At 39.4% G+C, this 18886-nt stretch overlaps 6 protein-coding genes across 6 annotated transcripts; 1 reads left to right on the top strand and 5 right to left on the bottom strand.

The window, feature by feature from the left end:
- Positions 1-2567: 2567 nt before the first annotated feature.
- GCK72_012354 (uncharacterized protein) lies at positions 2568-3909 on the top strand (the record flags this gene model as incomplete). Its single annotated transcript, XM_053729044.1, has 3 exons — positions 2568-2628; positions 2771-2919; positions 3037-3909. The coding sequence occupies 3 exons, from the start codon at positions 2568-2570 to the stop codon at positions 3907-3909; spliced, it is 1083 nt and encodes a 360-aa protein (XP_053583816.1).
- Positions 3910-9630: 5721 nt separating this feature from the next.
- GCK72_012353 (uncharacterized protein) lies at positions 9631-10131 on the bottom strand (the record flags this gene model as incomplete). The annotated part of the gene is made up of 1 exon (XM_053729043.1): positions 9631-10131. The coding sequence occupies one exon, from the start codon at positions 10129-10131 to the stop codon at positions 9631-9633; it is 501 nt and encodes a 166-aa protein (XP_053583815.1).
- Positions 10132-12714: 2583 nt separating this feature from the next.
- GCK72_012352 (uncharacterized protein) lies at positions 12715-13214 on the bottom strand (the record flags this gene model as incomplete). Its single annotated transcript, XM_053729042.1, has 2 exons — positions 12715-13067; positions 13127-13214. The coding sequence occupies 2 exons, from the start codon at positions 13212-13214 to the stop codon at positions 12715-12717; spliced, it is 441 nt and encodes a 146-aa protein (XP_053583814.1).
- Positions 13215-13321: 107 nt separating this feature from the next.
- GCK72_012351 (uncharacterized protein) lies at positions 13322-13748 on the bottom strand (the record flags this gene model as incomplete). The annotated part of the gene is made up of 2 exons (XM_053729041.1): positions 13322-13497; positions 13547-13748. 2 exons carry the CDS (start codon positions 13746-13748, stop codon positions 13322-13324), a joined length of 378 nt encoding a protein of 125 aa, XP_053583813.1.
- Positions 13749-14215: 467 nt separating this feature from the next.
- GCK72_012350 (uncharacterized protein) lies at positions 14216-15386 on the bottom strand (the record flags this gene model as incomplete). Its single annotated transcript, XM_053729040.1, has 6 exons — positions 14216-14332; positions 14380-14436; positions 14493-14620; positions 14670-14783; positions 14971-15212; positions 15262-15386. The coding sequence occupies 6 exons, from the start codon at positions 15384-15386 to the stop codon at positions 14216-14218; spliced, it is 783 nt and encodes a 260-aa protein (XP_053583812.1).
- A 136-nt stretch (positions 15387-15522) lies between these two features.
- On the bottom strand, positions 15523-18243 carry GCK72_012349 (uncharacterized protein; the record flags this gene model as incomplete). Its single annotated transcript, XM_053729039.1, has 5 exons — positions 15523-15734; positions 15842-16432; positions 17196-17351; positions 17470-17661; positions 18138-18243. The coding sequence occupies 5 exons, from the start codon at positions 18241-18243 to the stop codon at positions 15523-15525; spliced, it is 1257 nt and encodes a 418-aa protein (XP_053583811.1).
- Positions 18244-18886: the final 643 nt, after the last annotated feature.

The following is an 18886-nucleotide window of genomic DNA, read 5'->3' as shown; positions in this document are numbered from 1 at the left end:
AGCAGAAATAGTAATCAGAAATAGTAACCAGAACCAGTCAAAATTTACAACTTGGCAGTCTCAATGTACAGCTGAACACGTATTTTTCTAACTAGGGAATGTTGTGAGTGGGGTATGGAGTTATGGCAAGTGACCTATATCATTGGAAAGCTGAGAACACGTTGTTTATTTATCTGTTTTCCGTTTTTGCTGCGGACCCTCCCAGTTCGAGAAATTTAGGTCTGAAATTTTGAAGATATTTTCCCCGTGAACTCGCGGTCACAGTTGATTTTTGGAGATTTTCGGCAGATTCAGTTCACGTGAAGTTTCAAAATATAATAAAAGTGAAAACCTTAAAAAATCAGCGGTCGAATGGTTCAGTGTTAGAGTTCAGGAATAGTATCAGAGAGTCTGGGGCTCGATATCCTCAACTCGAATTATTTTTTTATTTTTTGTAAAGCTCATAACTGGCTCCAAGAGCAATCTGGGTCACTTTTTCACACACAGCAACAGCCTCACGTAACCAACTTTCACATTTTTGACCAGAAAAAAATTCTAAAAATTTTTGCCTATAGATGATCATATAAAGTCTTGAAAAATGTTTTAAAAAAATTTTGAAAATGGTCTGAACCAGATGCTCTAAAGATCAGAGAACCCCGAAAACATGGAAAAGTGACCCAGATTGCTCTTGGAGCCAGTTATGAGCTTTACAAAAAATAAAAAAATAATTCGAGTTGAGGATATCGAGCCCCAGACCCTCTGATTACTATTCCCGAACTCTACCACTGAACCATTCGACCGCTGATTTTTTAAGGTTTTCACTTTTATTATATTTTGAAACTTCACGTGAACTGAATCTGCCGAAAATCTCCAAAAATCAACTGTGACCGCGAGTTCACGGGGAAAATATCTTCAAAATTTCAGACCTAAATTTCTCGAACTGGGAGGATCCGCAGCAAAAACGGAAAACAGATAAATAAATGACGTGTTCTCAGCTTTCCAATGATATAGGTCACTTGCCATAACTCCATACCCCACTCACAACATTCCCTAGTAAAGAAGGAAATATAGTTTTTTCTATTTTAAATAAATGTTATCATTACGGAAAAAGATCTTTAAAATATTATTCCAATTTTTGAATTTGAAAATCCATTTTTTCACAAAAAAATCCTGTTTTAATGAATAGAAAAGAAGGTTTTTTGAACCCCTTTTCCAGTGCAACTTTTCTAAAAAGTATGAAACATTCAAAAATATTTTGCAACCTGTGAACACAATAATGGACTATGTGTTACAAATATTCACTGACGGTTTCAAGTAGTCTTGTTCCAGAAATTATTTGGTATAGCGAATAGATTGAATAAAGAAAAGATTGACATTCCTACGCTGCTAGCTAGAAAGTTCACTGAAGTACTCTGATATCTTGAATACAAAATATCGCACCAATGTCTCAACAGAGCCTAAAAGTACTAGTGGATTTCTGAAAACCAAAAGGATCCAATGTAAACTGGAGAAAAGAAATTGATGAAATTGATAACCAAATATTGGAACAGTGAGTTTTATGCAAAATATTGGATATCGAAACTGTTTCAAAATGTGGTCAAATTCAAATTTTTTGGAAGTTTTACGTTTTATTTGCAACAATGTTGATGAGGATGCTTCGGTTAATAACTTCGCATTTTTTATCCCCAAGTTTCAAATATAAATATTTCGCGGCCTATTTTTTTTCATAAATTTTAATTTAGAGGCAATCAAATTCTCAATTATCGAAATCGTAGTGTGATAGAAAAAAAAGGTAAACGTCACTAACTATGTTTGACGCTAAAAAACCATAAATTTGTTAATAAAGAAACAGTGAAAAAAGAAAAAGTCAGAATATCAAAAAATTACAGTTGCAATATATTAATTTTACAGCGAATTTATGTTCTGGTCGCTTCTACCGGGTCTATGTGAAGGCAAATCCAAAAAAGATTTTTTTCTTTTACAGAATACGTGTTCCTCATTCCCATCAACTATTCACATCCTGCTAACTCATAAAAACTGCGAAAGAAGCCGACGAACAAAAAAACTTTACAATAATGCCGAGAAAAAAAAAGAATTTGAAAGCATCCAATGATTTAATATAGTTAGCGTTAGCCAGTCCGATCAAGGCGATTTCTCATTTCCCTTTTCCATCTCTCCTTTCTTTTTTCCCCGCAACCCATTTTTCTACTTCCGTATCACACATGTGTCTTCTTCTCCTCCCCCCTCTCGATACCCCCTCGTTTCTACACAGGTAAAGATCTAAACAAGTAGATTGGTTGATGAGAACAAAAGTAGAAATAACCAAATGGAAAATAAATGTTGTAAAGAGAAGAAGAAGCTGAGAAAAGTATTCTTCCGTGTTACTACACGATGGGAACCAAATATTAATTGGTATAAAAGGAAAGCGGGGTGAGAGGTTAAGGTATTAGTTTTTACCTTTTCTTTTTTTAATTCAAATTTTTTTTTCTATGTTTGAGATAAGACACGAGTGTAAATTTTTCGAAAAGTATTATTTGACGTTGTTTTGAAACAGTCAAATAATCCTAAATTTTTAAGAGAACCTGAAGATGGAGGATCCAAAGAAGGTGGCCGACGAGACCGAGTCTTATCGCAAGATTGCCTTTGCAGGTAAGCTGGGGTGCCCGTGGCGCGTTTCTAGGGAACTCATGAAACTTTCTGTTACGAGTCTTTAACTTAAGATTTTCACATCAATTTGCCTGGTTTCACAAAGATCACTGAATTTGTGAAACCAAGAATTTCAATTTTTCAGGTATCGCAATCTCGACCGTCGCCACTTTGACCGCCATCTTGGCTGTCCCAATGTTGTACAACTACATGCAACACGTGCAATCCTCCCTTCAATCTGAGGTTGACTTCTGCCAACATAGAACTGATGGTCTTTGGGATGAGTATAAGAATGTGAGTTGAGTTTTTTGGTTTTATTTTTGAAAATCACAATTTGGGTACTGTTTCAATTTTCTTATTTTTGTTTGAAATTCGCCCTGATTCATTATCATATCAGCTGTGTTTTTCCAGTTCCAAACCCTCCATGGAGTCAACGGACGTATCCGTCGTGCCGCACGGCGCCATACAGGAGAGGTGACTCGTTCGAAGAAGATCCGTCGTCAGAATGAAGACGAGGAAGTTGAGATTATCTATGTGGATGAGGAAGGAAATGAAGTGGAGGATCAGACACCAACTGCTGCTCCAACCGCTGCTCCAGCTCCAATTGCCCAAGCTCAAGTACCAGCATCTTCTTTCGCCGCTGCTCCACCTGCTCACAGAGCACCAGCCCCAGCTTCTTCATCATCTGGATCCTGTTGCTCATGCGGAGTTGGACCAGCTGGACCACCAGGACAGCCAGGACAAGACGGAGCACCAGGAAACGATGGAAACCCAGGAGCTCCAGGACATCCAGGACAAGACGCTGCTGAGGACTCTCATGCTTCTGCCGACTCTTTCTGCTTTGATTGCCCAGCTGGACCACCAGGACCATCCGGTGCACCAGGACAAAAGGGACCATCAGGAGCACCAGGAGCTCCAGGACAATCAGGCGGAGCTGCTCGTCCAGGACCACCAGGACCAGCTGGACCACCAGGACCATCAGGAAATCCAGGATCCAACGGAAACCCAGGAGCACCAGGAGCTCCAGGACAACTCGTCGATGTTCCAGGAACTCCAGGACCAGCTGGACCACCAGGACCACCAGGACCCGCCGGTGCACCAGGACAGCCAGGACAATCAGGAGGAGCCTCTCAACCAGGACAACCAGGACCACAAGGAGATGCAGGAGCACCGGGACAACCAGGAGCTCCAGGACAACCAGGTCAACCAGGACAAGATGGAGACATTGGATCCGAGGGAGCTTGTGATCATTGTCCACCACCAAGAACTGCTCCAGGATACTAAATTGTAGTTTGTAGTCTGCTTTTCAAATCTCAAATTGTCTTTCCTCTTTTTCTCTATCATGACATTGGTTAATGTTTGTATGAAGTGATTTTTTTGTCTTCTTTTTTTCTCTTATTTCCAACGTGAAAAAAACCTGTGCTTCGAAATAGTTTTAGACGAGAGAGATGGGGAAAGGAAAATGAAAAATCACCTTGATCGGGCTGGCTAACGCTAAATATATTAAATCATTGGAGGCTTTCAAATTCTTTTTTTTCTCGGCGTTATTGTAAAGCTTTTTTGTCCTTCGGTTTCTTTTGCAGTTTTTATGAGTTAGCAGGAAGTAAATAGTTGATAAGAATAAGGAACACGTATTCTGTAAAAGAAAAAAAAAATTGGATTTTTCTTTACATAGACACGGAAGGAGCAACCAAAACACAAATTTGCTGTAAAATTAATATATTGAAACTGTAAGTTTTTGATATTCTGACTTTTTCTTTTTCACTGTTTCTTTAGTATTATGTTTATGGTTTTTTGCGTCAAAGTTAGTGCCATTAGCTTTTCCATTCCTATCACACTACGATTTCCGTAATTGAGAATTTGGTGCAGAAATTAAATTTTTTGAAAAAAATATGCCACAAAATATTTTTGCTTAAAACTTCGAAGTGTCCTTATTAACGATGTTGTAACTGAATAGTACGTAATGACAAACTTTCAACACACTGACTATGAAACTTGATCACATTTTGAAACAGTTCCGATATCCAATATTTTGCGTAAAACTCACTGTTCCAATATATGATTATCAGCTTTTTTTCCTTCAGTTTACATTGAGTCCTTTTTGTTTTCAGAAATCCACTAGTATTTTTAGGCTCGGTTGAGACATTGGTGCTATATTTTCCATACTTGTCAATAATCGGGCCGGGCCGAAATTTCTCTTGGCCCGGCCCGGCCCGGCGGCCCGGATTCAAAAATGGGTACCCATTTTTACCAATTTTTTTGAAATTTTTCGAAAAAAAAACAGTAAAAATGCTTAAATTATCATTACATATTCACATTTTGATTCAATTTTAAATGTTTATTCGAAAACTATACTTTTTTCAAAAAATTTCAAAAAATTTCCAAAAAAAGTTCAAAAACTCAAAATGTTTTGAAAAAATGTTTCAAAACGGGCCGAGCGGGCCGGGCCGAGATTTTTCCTGATTTCGGCCCGGCCCGGCCCGGCCCGGCCCGTGACAAGTATGATATTTTCTATTCGAGAGATCAGAGTACTTTAATGAACTTTCTACACATATGTGATACGGAAGTAGAAAAATGGGTTTCGATGAAAAAGAGATTCTGTTTATGTAATACGTATTCACAATCGGGGGTTTTCAACAGAAAAAGGTTCAAAACTCTTAATTTAGAAATCAACTCTTAAAGCTAAAATACAGAAAAAAGGGATAATAAAATCGCTCATAATACAGTAAAGTCACTTTCTACGATTTCTTCGGTTTGTTGTCTTTCGTCGCTTCTTATACATCTCCTCATCGACCCACGGTTGAACTTCTTCTCGAATTTGAATACATATACAGGATTCTGGATCTGGAAAAATGAAGGGAAATATTTTTTGAGGTGAATTTTTGGGACGTTTCGCAGCCTCAATTTCTTTAATTTGTTCAGTTTTTAAGTTTTTTTTTCCAGTGTGATAACTTTACTTTTTCAGAAAATTAATAGTTCGAGATGTCAAAAAGAACCTTTTTCTTGATTCACCAATTTTTTTGAAAATTATTGAAACTGGTTTTTGCGTATCTAATGGTTTTTTGTCATTTTCTGAACCTTTTAACTTTGTTTGTACGGCTACTGCTACGCAAAATACAGTTTTATTGTCGAAATAAAAAGTTCCGACATTTTTTTTTCACGTCAGAATGCAGACACAGTAGTAATTTTGTACTGAGTCTGCATTTTGTCGTAAGAAAAAATGTCGGAACTTTTTTATTTTGATAATAAACTTTTTCAAAAAAAAAACATGCTTTGTTTTTCGGGGCAAAATTTCTTGTGTTCCCCTTTATCAAAATCACAAAAAAAGTATTCTTTGACTAAAAACGAAAAACTGAGGTTGTGGTGGAGCGCATGTCTGCGAGACACGCCTGGCTGCGAAATGTCCCAATTTTTTTTCTTCTCATTATAAAAAAAGTTTACCTTGGAACAATAAGATTCTCTTTCTCAATCATCAGTTTGCTTTCCTCCGACTCGTCACACTTGCACGCCGGGAACAACGGAAGTACGAATGGCTTCAACTTGGACACCAAATATTCTCCTTTCGCCGCTATTTCGAGTACCGTTCTACATTTTTGGGATCTTGGAAGTTCATCATAAGCTTCTCCTCTTCATTGATCTCTAGGTTCATCCATCTTTTCACCTTCTCCTCTTCAATAAACTTCTCGAATTCTTCTCTTTTGAGAACCTTCCCCGCCTCCATTTGCATCTCATTCCATCTCACAATCAACTCCTTCTCCTCCTTCGTAAAGTACGTATCCTTCACAGGTCTCATTTCTCCAGTCAGATTTTTATACGTCTGACAGATCAGACACATCGGATCACCTTTCTCGAAATGTCTCCAATCTTTCGCACAATTTGAGCATCCGAATCGCGGCTCGAAGTCCATCGGCTTGCAGAGAGAGTCCTTGCAGAGACAAGGGCGGTCCCAGTAGTGTTGGAACATAAAGAATCGGACGAACTGGTACCGGTAGTGGTGGACTTCAGAGAGGTGGAAGTTGGGGAGCTAAAAAATTTATATTTTTAATTTCAAATTAAGACACTTCAAAAAATTCTTAAACCTTTATAAATGACGCATGCGCTAAAAATCGCTCTAAAACGATTTTTCTGACTTAAAAGGAGCCTTGGTGGAAGAGCAAAATTTAAAAAAAAAACACGAAAACTTATTGGAAAAAAGCGAGGAAACGAAGAAAACGAGGGAATGAGCAAAAATCTTTTGTCCGAGAGGACTACACGACCGCGCGGAAAAACTCTTCCACCTAAAGCCAGGAAAACAGGAATTGTACCGTTTAGAGCGATTTTAGCATATGATGAAAGTTTCTTAGAATTGTTTGAAGAATCATAATCTGAAATAAACATCGAACTCATTTGAACTCATCTTTCACGTACCTCGAGTGCGTATATAAAATAAATAAATAAATAAATTTGATTATTTTATACTTTGAGAGTGTGTCACTGTGCCTCGGATCATCTTTTAATACCAATTTTTCTAGGTGTTACAGATCAAAACTAGAGCTTCATTTTTGTAGTTGACAACTTTTTTGTACAAACTCTTCCTGAAAAGCTATAGTCCGCCAATAGCTAGAGAGCCGATTCTGTGAAGAAGTAACTTTAATGAACTATAACTTTTCAGGAAGTTGTCGTACAAAAAATTGTCAACTACAAAAATGAAGCATTGAATCTCATCTATAACCTCTACAAAAATTGGCAATCAGTTATGGCGTGACAAACTTTCAAAGTTTGTCATTTTCTACTAAAATCGTAAGAGTACAAAATCGTTTTTTTTTCTAAAGGTTCCAACCTTTTCTATTATCGACTAGCGTCCCCCGCCTCCCGGCGGGCTCCGCAAGACGGGGCTTCGCCCCGTGCGCGGTGCATGGCAAGTTTTACATTCAAATTATTGCATTGCCTTTTTTAAATTAAATTTTACTGGAAATTGTACGTAACATTGCTTTATATCATCTGGAAATTGTTAGAGTGTTCAAATAAATGTTTAAATTATTTTCAATAATTTACATTCTTTGAACATTCTTTGAAGTTTTTTTCAAATATCCAAACATTTCAAAAAAGTTTCAACAATTCATATCTCAAAGTAATAATAACAATAATAAAAAAACAATAGAAAATAACAGCAAAAAATAACAAGAAAATTAAAACATGAACCAGTCAATAATAAATGCTAAGTGTAACGTGCCAAAGAATCCAATGCCAAATCATCCGATGTCCCGTTGTTGTATCGATTCTCCCAGCATCGCTGAAAACACGTTCATTATCTTCCGAAGAGAGAGAGAGAGAGAATAGTTATAAATTTCACAGCAAGCTGAGACAATTTTGGAAACTCGCGAACTCACAATTTTCAATTTCCCAGCTGCAGAACCTCTCGATAGACCACGTTTCGCACAAGAATCCCTCCATGGATGTAGTTGTCGTCGGGAGTCCCTCTCTTGTAGTGCCACAATCGGAAGTCTTCGCTTCTTCTTACTCTCGACATTGCAACATAGAGCTGACCATGTGAGAAGACTGGAGAATGCAGAAGCAGTCCACATCTTGTCAACGTTTGTCCCTGGCTCTTGTTGATCGTACAGGCGTACGCCAAACGAATTGGGAACTGTCGACGGCGGAATCCACAAGACTTTCCTCCTTTTCCAGAGGGACTCATCAAGATTCGATGCAAGAAGACCATCTGCTTTGGCTTTTTCGGGTCGGTGTTCCGGTGGCAGTAGATTATCTGGAAATAAAATAGTTTATTTATGCATAGGTTCAACCGAAAAAGATGTGACAAAAAACTTACGTCTTCTCCGAAAGACACAATCGTCAATCTTGTGCCGTTACACAGTCCGGCTTCCACAGACAGATTGCGAAGGAGAACAATCTGGGCTCCGACTTTCAAGCGAAGACGGTGGGGGTGGCATTCCAGGTGGTGTCTCCGTAGCAAAGATGGCTGGGTCCACGTTGAGAGCGTTGTCCTTATCAGCTGTGTCAATGGATACAAACTCTCTCATTTCTCCGTTCAACTTGTCCAAGATGTATTCATTGATTCGGAGAGCCGTTCTATTGTCCACAGTCAATACTGCAGAAGATTCCACCAGTTTGTAGGTGTTGACGTCTGGAAAGACCCAGTCCACGAGATCCGTGTCCGTTCCGGTTAGAATGAGTTTGTCCGGAATTGACACCATCTGTCTCTTCTCATGTACATAGTTGGATCCATCTCCAATCTCGAGAATCAGTCTGGCATAGTCTGGGTCATCAATGGCTCTTTGATTGATTGTCAGGTGGAATTTCTCAACTTGAGTCCAATTATCACCCCAGTTCTTGAGAGTGTATTCAATGACTCCTTGATCTCGAACACCTTGAACAATTGGAAGAATTTGCCTCCAATCTCCACCCATTATGAACAAAACTCCACCAAAAGGAAGTGTGCTTTCGTGGAGTTCCTGGAAGAGGTTGTCGACTGCCGACACTATTCTACGGTCGGACATACAAACTTCATCCCAGATGACGGCACTCAAAGCTCTCAGTGCAGTGGCTGAAATTAAAAAAATTATACTACATGGCAACCTAAAACACCCCCCTTCACTGAAACACTCTAATTTCCCGAAACACTCACCTTCGGCTGAAATCAGGTCAATGCTGCAATTCATCCTATCACAAACTTCAAGCGGGATGGAAAACTTTCCGATGAGCTGTGCATCCATTTGGTAGAAGACTGGCTGCAATTCCAGAGTGAGAGACTGTACCAACTTGTTTGCCTCGTGCCATCAACACATGGTATATTGTATTATAACAATATGTTTTTCCGGTTCCTCCAGCTCCGCCGACAAAAACCATTCTGGGTACCTCCGTCTCGTCATCCATCTCCAATACTCGGTCCACAAGTTCTTCTGTTCCGTGTTCAAGTCTCGGTAACAAACGTTCTTCCTTTACTTTCATGCTCATTTCGAGATAAGTTGACGAAGTCTGGGTTGTCGAAGTCCTCAGCTGGGTCGATTAGAGGTAAATCTTCTTTTCGTAATCTCCTTCAAGCTCGAACTGATCCAGATTCATTCCATGGCGTTGCAGAAGGAAGTTGATGTGTCGAAGAGCGTGAGCTTTCTTTTGAGAATCCGACCAAGACGTTTTGTTACTAACCAAGGTTTCCCAATGACTGTCCCATAGATCTTTCGGATTGGCTGGAGCACAGTGAAGGAGTATACTTGCAAACATCCGACGGGATTCAATTGGAGATTCATAACCAGCAATTTCAGTCAATAAATCATTCCATTCCTGCTCTCCATTCATCAGACGTCGAGCCCGTGCTGCTTGGAGACAAGTTGGGTAGACAACGTTTTTGTATGTCCGTAAGTCTTGCCAGCTTGTCGGTCCACAAACATGATGAGCAAGTAAACGGACTGCGGTGAGTTCCAGATTTCTTGGCTGTGGTGCTTGGATCCGCCCAAAGATTTTTCCAGAGAGATCACGTTTTCGGAGAATGAACTTCTGCGTCTTCATGCTAAACATATAGGAAACGGAACATTTCTGGAAGAGTCAGATCAGTTGTCATCATTCCGTTTTTGAGCTGCTTTGGATTCTTGTTTTCGTTAAACCAAGCAGCCATCTGCCCAGCAACTTTTTTTTCGAGCAATTTCTTTGCAGAAGCCGCAGATAGTCCGCGTTTGAAATACAGCAATTCATTGTTCTCTTCATGAACGTATCCTTTGAAAACAATATGGGAACATCCATGCATCGGTCGTGAAGCGAGTTTCCAAGCTGCTTCGTTAGCCGTCATTGCCGCCATATCCAAAACAGCAGTGCATTCATTCATTGAAAGACGCTTATCTTTTGGAATGGTGACTCCGGCAGCATCCATCATTTTGTCAGCTTGTCTTTGCCGGGCACGTAATTTTCCTTCAGGAAGATTAGCTGGAGCAAAGACGTTGCCTCTAAGAGTCATCGCAGTCTTGTCCGGATTTCCTTTTTCCATATTCTCACAAACTTCAAGAAGCATGCGATCAGGACCTTTGAAGAGGTACTTGAATATGTACTTCAGGGTGTGGAGAGTTGTGATGACTTCGACATTGATGTGACACTCGTGTTTCATCAACGAAGGCTTGTTGTGAGACACCACATATTCACTGCCAGCAACATGTGCTTTCCCTTTCCGGTACAAAACAAACTTGTTTGTATTCGTTCTTTTGTAGTCCGGATATTGGTTGTCCGTCAGCACGGTGAAATCTGACATCTTCTTAGGAAATGATTTCACACATTGTTTCCAATGAAGTTTTGCTCCTTCTCTGCAATACGCAGTTGGATCGTTTTCACAGGGGAAGTGGACCATCATATCTTTCACCAGATTGTAGTACCGGAGTTTCTGGAAAAAACATAATTAGTTGTTTTTGATGATTCTCAGTAAAGAAATTGTGAAAATTACACTAATATGTTAAAGAAAACAAACCTCTTCATATTCTGGATCGTTTCGTTTTGGCATCTCTGGTACTTCGCCGAAATGATATCATCAACTTCAGCTGCGGTGGTGATTGGTTTTTCCAGACAGACAATCAAGTGGACGTGGGGCATTCCTCTCTGCTGGAACTCCACCGAGTATATGAACCACCTCACAACGCCAAAATTTCACCTTCTCTCACGATCTTTCCTCCTTGAGCGGAGATTTTCTTTTTGGTCAAGGAGCTCTTCTTCGATGAAAATTTCGAACCTGTTCCAGAAGACGGTGTTAACGAATGTCGGAATGTCAGTCCAGTTGACTCCTCTCAATTTCGTTTCTCTCTGAATTTCTGGCCATTTCGGATTTCCAGTGTAAGTGATGAACAGATGAGGTTTTCCAAGCTTGTTGGCAAGTGTGACTTCCCGTCATGACTAACTCTCGTTGGTATTTGACAGTTCCTGGAACACTCGAAGGGAGTGTGGGCCAGTTGTCCCAGCTCCTAACGCCATTAAACTTTTCATTTACCCATCTGTTCTTGAAACTTGAAAACTTGGCTTCTGCCCGCGAACCGATGAAATCACTTCGATGCACAAGTAATGCGTTCATCCTTCCTTCAATCATGCGGGCTCCGTAGTCAATCACAACCAATTGTCCAAGAGTTCGAGATTCTCCTTGATATCTGTTCGGAATTCTTCTCGGTCTTGAAAACAAGAAGTTTGCGTGTTCAGCTCTGCTGACGTTCAGCCTCTGTCCGATCTGAAATGATACAATAATAAACCGTTAGATTTTATTGCTTGTTTTCGTCAATACTACAATCTACAAAGAAACTCCACATTCTTAACAAGGACTCCATCATTTTTTCTTGCAAGAGCCAGCGGTTCTGCGTCGTGCTCGTCGCCATAACATTACTGCGTCGAGTTCAAGCTCATCATTTTCGTCTTTCTTCTCCTTCATCTTCTTCTTCTCTTGAACCTCGAACCGATTCCTCTCTCTCCTTCAGTCTATCCTCTTCCAGTTTAACTTCTCTCTCCCTATCCATATCAACATTGTCCAATTCTTGGGGCACATAATCGTCGTAGTTGTCCGTACCTCTGTATCGGTCAATTGGCGACTCCTCCTCAGAATCACTGTCCGGCCCAAATGGATTTCCGGATACAATTGGAATGTCGATGGTTCTTTGGTGTTGATCGATGACTGGATACATATCTCCTTTTCGTTGCTTCATTGTGATGTTGTTCTGTTGTCCGATTTTGTCGTCTACCGGAAACTCTTGCTCATCTTCCAGCAATCCCTGATCGAGTATTTGCTGATTGTCCAAACTGAAAAAAATAACTTTGATGATTGTATGGTTCTGCTTATCATTTATCCCCCCACTTCAACAATGTTTATCCCTAATCAATCTTTCAGATAATTCATCTCCATTACTCACTTTCTGGATCGTATTCCTCTTCGTCCCAATCAAATCCATCCTCAATGTCTTGATCTTGCCGGACATCCATATCATCTCTGAAATAAAGAAAATGTGAGAATTTGAGGTGATGAATAATTCGATTGCTCTTCTATTACGAAATATGTATATTACTTACAAATCCGAGTCATCAACTTCCATCCCGCTTGCAGAAGTAGATGGTTGGTTCAAACTCTCCAACATCTCATTGAACTCTGGTCCCAAGTTTGTAGTAGTCCTCAGGGTTCTCTTCGTTGCTCAACAATTCTTCGATGTGGTTTCTGATGTTCTGCTCGTACGACGGCTTTGGATCTTTTGCAGTCCGTCTTGGGTACTTATGAAGAGCATATCCACCTTGTGCATCAGGAAACAGGAGAGGGTAACCCATTGTGTCGCACAAGTCCGAGTAGATTGAAATCGCCTGTTGCGGCTTTCCTCTGGATGGATTTTTCGGATAGATGGTCAATCCTCGTGGCCGAGCAGAAGTGTCTTCTGGATTCATACTGATTGCTACAGCCACGTGATGTTTCGGCATCCTCTTCTTCTGAGCATAGACACCTGGATGTGCAACAAGCTTGTCTTGATGATCCAACTCTGTGGGTGACAGTATTGTGAACCGGATGAACTCATTGCTGGCATCACTTTGGCTGAGCCCTCGTCTCTGCAATTCCCTCTTTCTCCAGCTGAGCCATGCTCTTGAAGCATTTGTACAAGGAGTTGTTAGCGTCCAAGTATTCTTGAATGTCCAAAAACATTTTCTCCAGTAGAGGATTTTTCACTCTTAATGCTCGAATCGCATGGATGCAATTGTTTCATTGTCGTGTTCCAGTACATGAAGGTTTGGCATATCTTGCTTTTGCGGTCTCCCGTGGATGTATGGCAGATGGCAGGAAGGTTACTACTCCTTGACTTTCATCGACTGCACTCCGTGAGCCTTCTGTTGTTGACGGTTGTAGTTGACGCTGGCCATGGAGAATGCTGCGTTTGCCTGGAAAATTTTATGAAAACAACGTTCAAATTATATATAGGAAACCTACCGAAATCAGACATCCTCTGAACTTTTCCTGAAACATCTGGGTCAATGCAGGTGGGGATCTTCTTCCACTGGATTAATCCAAAACGCCCGTTTTTTGCAGCAACGATTTTCAGTCTCTCTCGTGGGAATGAAAGTGCTCCACAATGGTAGCACTTATCTGTTCTTCTTCCAAGATCAATTGGTTTTGGATATCTTGAGAACATTCTGAATGTGTCATCCAATGTAGTGTCGATATGTTGTGGAAGATCCAACTCTTTCTTTCCCCATCTCTTTCATTTCGGCAGCTATGAACTCGTCAACTGTACAAGTCCGATTGTTCCTCTGTCTTCCATAATTCAACTACTTGCGGACTGAGAGTGTATTTGTTCTTCCGGACCATTCCTGAAAATTGAGTGATTAAAAGACCGACAACCCTGAAAAAGTTATTACTGTGCCGTAATGACTTCTCCAGATGTCCTCATTGATTCATGCTCGACATATCGTTTTAACGCAACATCACGGAGGCAACGGTTAACTTCTTCAGCTGGCTTTTTGAATTTCCTCCATTCCATAAGCCATCCTATAAATCACTTCAGCTTCAGTCAGAGCGTCATTCTCTTCCCCGCCGTCTCCTCTTCTATCTAAGTATTCATCATATACTTCGAGATCATCAACACTGCTGGGTCATCATCTATTCCTGTTCGTATGTCGCTGAGATCAAGATGCTCGATAATTGCTCGAAGTTGCGAGTTCGATTTCTGGTATACTCCTTCACAATTTTGAACCATTCAAGCACTTTTTCTTTCACCTGAAAACAATGTATTGTATGGAAAGTAAGATAATTCAGCTACGAACCACTTCTTCTTGCTCAGAAGCCAACTTCAACATGACTTTCTCTTTTTCTTCAGATTTCTGAGGAGAGTCTGGATGCTAAGATTTTGCAAATTCATCACATCTTCTCCATCAACCAGAATGCATTTGTCGAATAGTATCCATTGATCAAAAACAATGTCCGGGTGACTCATCTGAGTATTGAAATAAGAGAGATTTTCATGATATCCATCCGGTTTTTGGCATTTGCATTTGTAGCAAACGTCTGAAAAAAATCAATTAGCAAAGAACATGAAACCCCACTAATTTCCTACTTCTCATTGTCCTTTTCCACTGAAGCAATACTTCTCGATGCAAATTTTTAAGTTTGTTGAACATTTCTTTGCGTGTTTTATGTTCCAGTGAGTTTTCAGCAAAGTCGAATGAGTCTGCAAATTAAAAAGTATTAAGGAGTTGAGAACGCAAAAAAGGTTTTGTACCCATCCATCGGTCATTTTGGGCACCATCAACAACATTTTTCTTTTTCTAAAGCTTCAAAAGAAATCTACGAATTACCTTATAGTACCGAACCAAAAGCTTTGTTCACTATGTTTTTCCCCCGTTTCTGACACAAACCTCCAAGTCTGTCGCTGTAATACATGTAGTAATACGATACGACCCAAAGCTTTCGAAGTACAGATGTTGAGCCACAGACGTTCTCCATCGGAAAGTACAGACTGATGAGCTCCGGAGACTCATCATCAGAAACTGTTACGTCAGAGATGTAATGATGAGGCAATCGACGTCCACTATCCCTGGTTAAAACGAAGTCACTGGCTGGCAATCCTGTCATTGAGCACATTTCGGCATGGAGATTTCTGTTAAAATAAATGGTTAAATTTAATTATAAACTTAAATGTATCTTACTTCAGTTTTTCTTTCTGGTCTTTAACTTTTTTACTTTCCAAGCTGAACTTGAAAGCTCTCATTGCCATATCGGTTCCAGGAACAGTGGAGTAGATCACTTCACTTTTGATCTTGTCGAAAAGCATTTGTTCGAACTGAAAGAAGTGTTGACGACTCCAATTCGAAAGGTCAATCTCTCGGATGTAGCTCATGCATTTCCCAATAAAATCATAGAGCGGTGCAATTTTTGTGGTCAAGTACACCAACTTCAAATTTGATTTCTTACAACTTGAAATATGACCAAATTGTTTGCAATGTGATTGCAGTTGCCTTGAGACGATTTTCGACTTGACCAAAAATTGGAAACGCAATGCTGCTGTGACCATTTCGATCGGCTTGGTAGAGACACTTGAAAATGGCGGCTCGAAGTTGGGCTTCATACACAGTTGTGTACTTGTTCTTCTCGCTGACCGGCTCTCGAATGTGGAAGCACGCTGAAAATGATGATGAAATGAACATTTTTGAAATTCTGATGACTTAAATGCGTATTGATTGACTAAATTAAAAATCTATGGGCTTTTTATAATTTGTTAAAACTTACTTTTAGATCTTCCCAATCTTTGCCATATAAAGCCCGCAATGTCTCCTTCTTCTTCCTCCTGACACTGATCCTCTAAGAACTCTTTATATTCTTCCTGATCATCGACTTCCCTGCACATCTTTCTCCAGAATTGACTGTAAATCTTTGTGCGTTTTGTCAAATCCAGATCACCGCAAAAGGGGAAAACAATGCAATCCGTTTCTACTTGAAGTAGATCCACAAGTGCAAAACGAATTTTGCAGTTGAATTGCTGCTCTGGGAGTTCTTGAGGCTCCGCTACATCGCATGTCGCTACGGAAGATTGGTGATCATCGGGAGAACCGTATGACGATTGCGACATCAAAGCCTTCTTCGATCGAGTGTTGTATCGGACCTTCACTCGTTTGAACTCTTCCTTTTCCTTTGCACTCCAATTCGGCATATAAGTGGACATTTGTGACGAAGGCATCTCATCGTCATCGTCCTCCTCCTCCTCCTCTTGTGGACTCATCATCCGTTTTCTTCCAATTCGAGCTGCAGCATTGCTGCTCGTTGGTTGATCGAACACGTCCGACATTTCTGAATGAAGTGATTCCATGTCGAATTGGCTGTCTGAAAAGGTTTTCATAAAAGCGTTTCTCCAAACACCATAGTGAAGAAGATGAAATCATATTTTTGATTATGATTCAGAATTAGCAGAAATTCTGAAAAATCGTCAAGAATTTTCACACTTTCGATGAAAAATTGGAAAAAGTCAAAAATAATGTTGAAAAAATGGTTATTTTGTTTGAAGTCGCGCGTAAAACTTTTCATCGGCCGGACCTTGAAAAAAATTGAGTTTAAAAGAATCTCTAAGAAAAAATAATTCAAAAAATGTTAAAAAATTCGAAAAAATTTGTATTTAGAATCTTGGCGCCAATATCCGGGCCTTAGTTTCGCTGGCTGGCAAGGCCCGGGCCGGGCCTTGACAAGTATGAAAAAATATGTCGAAGACGCGCTCAAAATTATAAGCCCCAAAGTCGCATGTCCGTTTTAAAAAAAGTAAATTTTTACATTTGCTCTTCAATGAGGAAGTATTTAGTATACGACATTTGAAAATAGATGTGTGTATCTCGGTGGATCGTGTTTTATAGCAACTTTTTTCGTCAAAAATTACTCGAAAAAAATACTATGGGTATGATGTAAACCGAATAGGACTATTCACGTCCGGGAAAACAATAACGAAAAATAGTTTTTTTTCTGGTATACTAATTACGGGGAAAAACTTCCCTCCGGATGCAAAACTGTATCCTCCCACTAAAAAAATGTATCCTCCCACTATGTTGCAAAACTGTATCCTCCCACTAAAAATTATGAAAACAATGAATAAACTAACTGTGCTGAAAATTGAAATCGGATGTCGAAGTGCGTTGGCTGAGTTCCATATCAGAGGTTGTTGATGTTCTTCCCTTCTTCCGACAAGCTTCACGATTTTGACGCCGGTAATTACTAAGCTCTTCAGGATTCATATCTTTAATTTTCTTCCTTCCTTCTGTAATTTTGCATAATTATAGTTTGATCTTAATTCGGAATGAGGAGAAGTTTATAAAAGCTGGTTTTTTAATTCACAAGATAGCCGAAAAATTAACAACTTTACTACATGGGAATACCGTTTTGGTTTTTCGCTATCTTATGAGTTTGAGAGAACTGAAAATAGGTTCTTCCTGATAATTGAGTTTCTTGTGAACACGCAGTGAGCTGAGAACTTTGCAAACTCTTCTGCTTCTCCCGATTGCTGCGCTTTTGTGCCTTGTACTCTCGAAGCTCTTCTTGACTCATTTCCGACCGTTTTTTCCGAGTTTCTGGAAATTAGATCATTTTTTGGGTTCTAATTTATAATTTGGAAAAAAAAACAGTTAATTATAAATTCAACTCGGTGACGTCGTGGTTCTAAGATTTTTTTGTTGGTGAGACAACATCAGAAAACAGTGTTTGCTATTTTATGAGGAGTCCTATGTAGGCTATTTTAAAAACTGAAAAAAAGTTCTCACCTGATAATTGAGTTTCTTGTGAACACGCACTGAGCTGAGAACTTTGCAAACTTCTCTGCTTCTCCCGTTTGATGCGCTTTTGGTCAGCCCAGTACACTCGAAGCTCTTCTTGACTCATTTCCGTCCGTTTTTTTGAGGTTCTGAAAATTTGGTCATTTTTTAAATTTTAAGTTGGGATAATATAGAAGAAAGCAGTTAATGATAAGTTCAAATCAAGGCGAAAAATTTTCTTTGTTTAGTTGAATTGTTGTTACAATATTTCGATGAAGGCCCGAAGGGGAACATACCCTGACTGTCTCCGCCACTATTCAAATGTTCCTGTTTTCGATTTGCACGTTTCCGTTCGACATCTGCCGCCTTTTTATCTGCTTGCGCTTTAGTTTCACGAACCATTCTGTAAAAAATACTTAATCACGTTATAAAAACTACAAACAATTCAAAGCTTTGAACAGTATTAAAAAAAAGTATATTATCTCCGATAGTTCCTCTACCAATATGTCTAAATGGAGCTCGTACAGTTGTGGCTTGAAAGCTTATATTATTTGAAAAGTTGGTAATTTCTGGTTCAAATGAATGTTTTGGAAATGGTACCAAGCAAATATATAACTATAAAACAGTTATGTGGGTGAAGAAAAATTTAAAAGAGATAGAAAAGATGATAGGAAGCTAAAAAATCACAGAACAACCATGTGTACTAAATCAGCGATAACACTTACTATAAGTTGAGAAAAACTACAAAATTACAAAATTTTAGAATATATGAATTATTGGGAAAAAGTTCAATTTTTGAATCATGAGAGAAAGATATAGAATTGAAAACTGTAGACAGAAAAATCGAAAAGTGAGAGAGAGAAAGCGATGTAAAAAGATTAAACATTATAGGCGAAAGAAACAATTTCTGAAAGAAATTTCAAACGACATTGAACAAAACTTTAAATCTTTCAAAACTATCTTTTGGAAAAAATAGAGAAATGAAACAAAAAGGTCTACATGTTGTTTCCATTGTGAGTTTCGAAGTGGTATAAACGTAAAGCAG

Source organism: Caenorhabditis remanei, chromosome IV (assembly GCF_010183535.1).
Source record: "Caenorhabditis remanei strain PX506 chromosome IV, whole genome shotgun sequence".
NCBI lineage: Eukaryota > Metazoa > Nematoda > Chromadorea > Rhabditida > Rhabditidae > Caenorhabditis > Caenorhabditis remanei.
The sequence above is the reverse complement of the archived record's forward strand: the minus strand, read 5'-3'. Positions and strand labels throughout refer to the sequence as shown.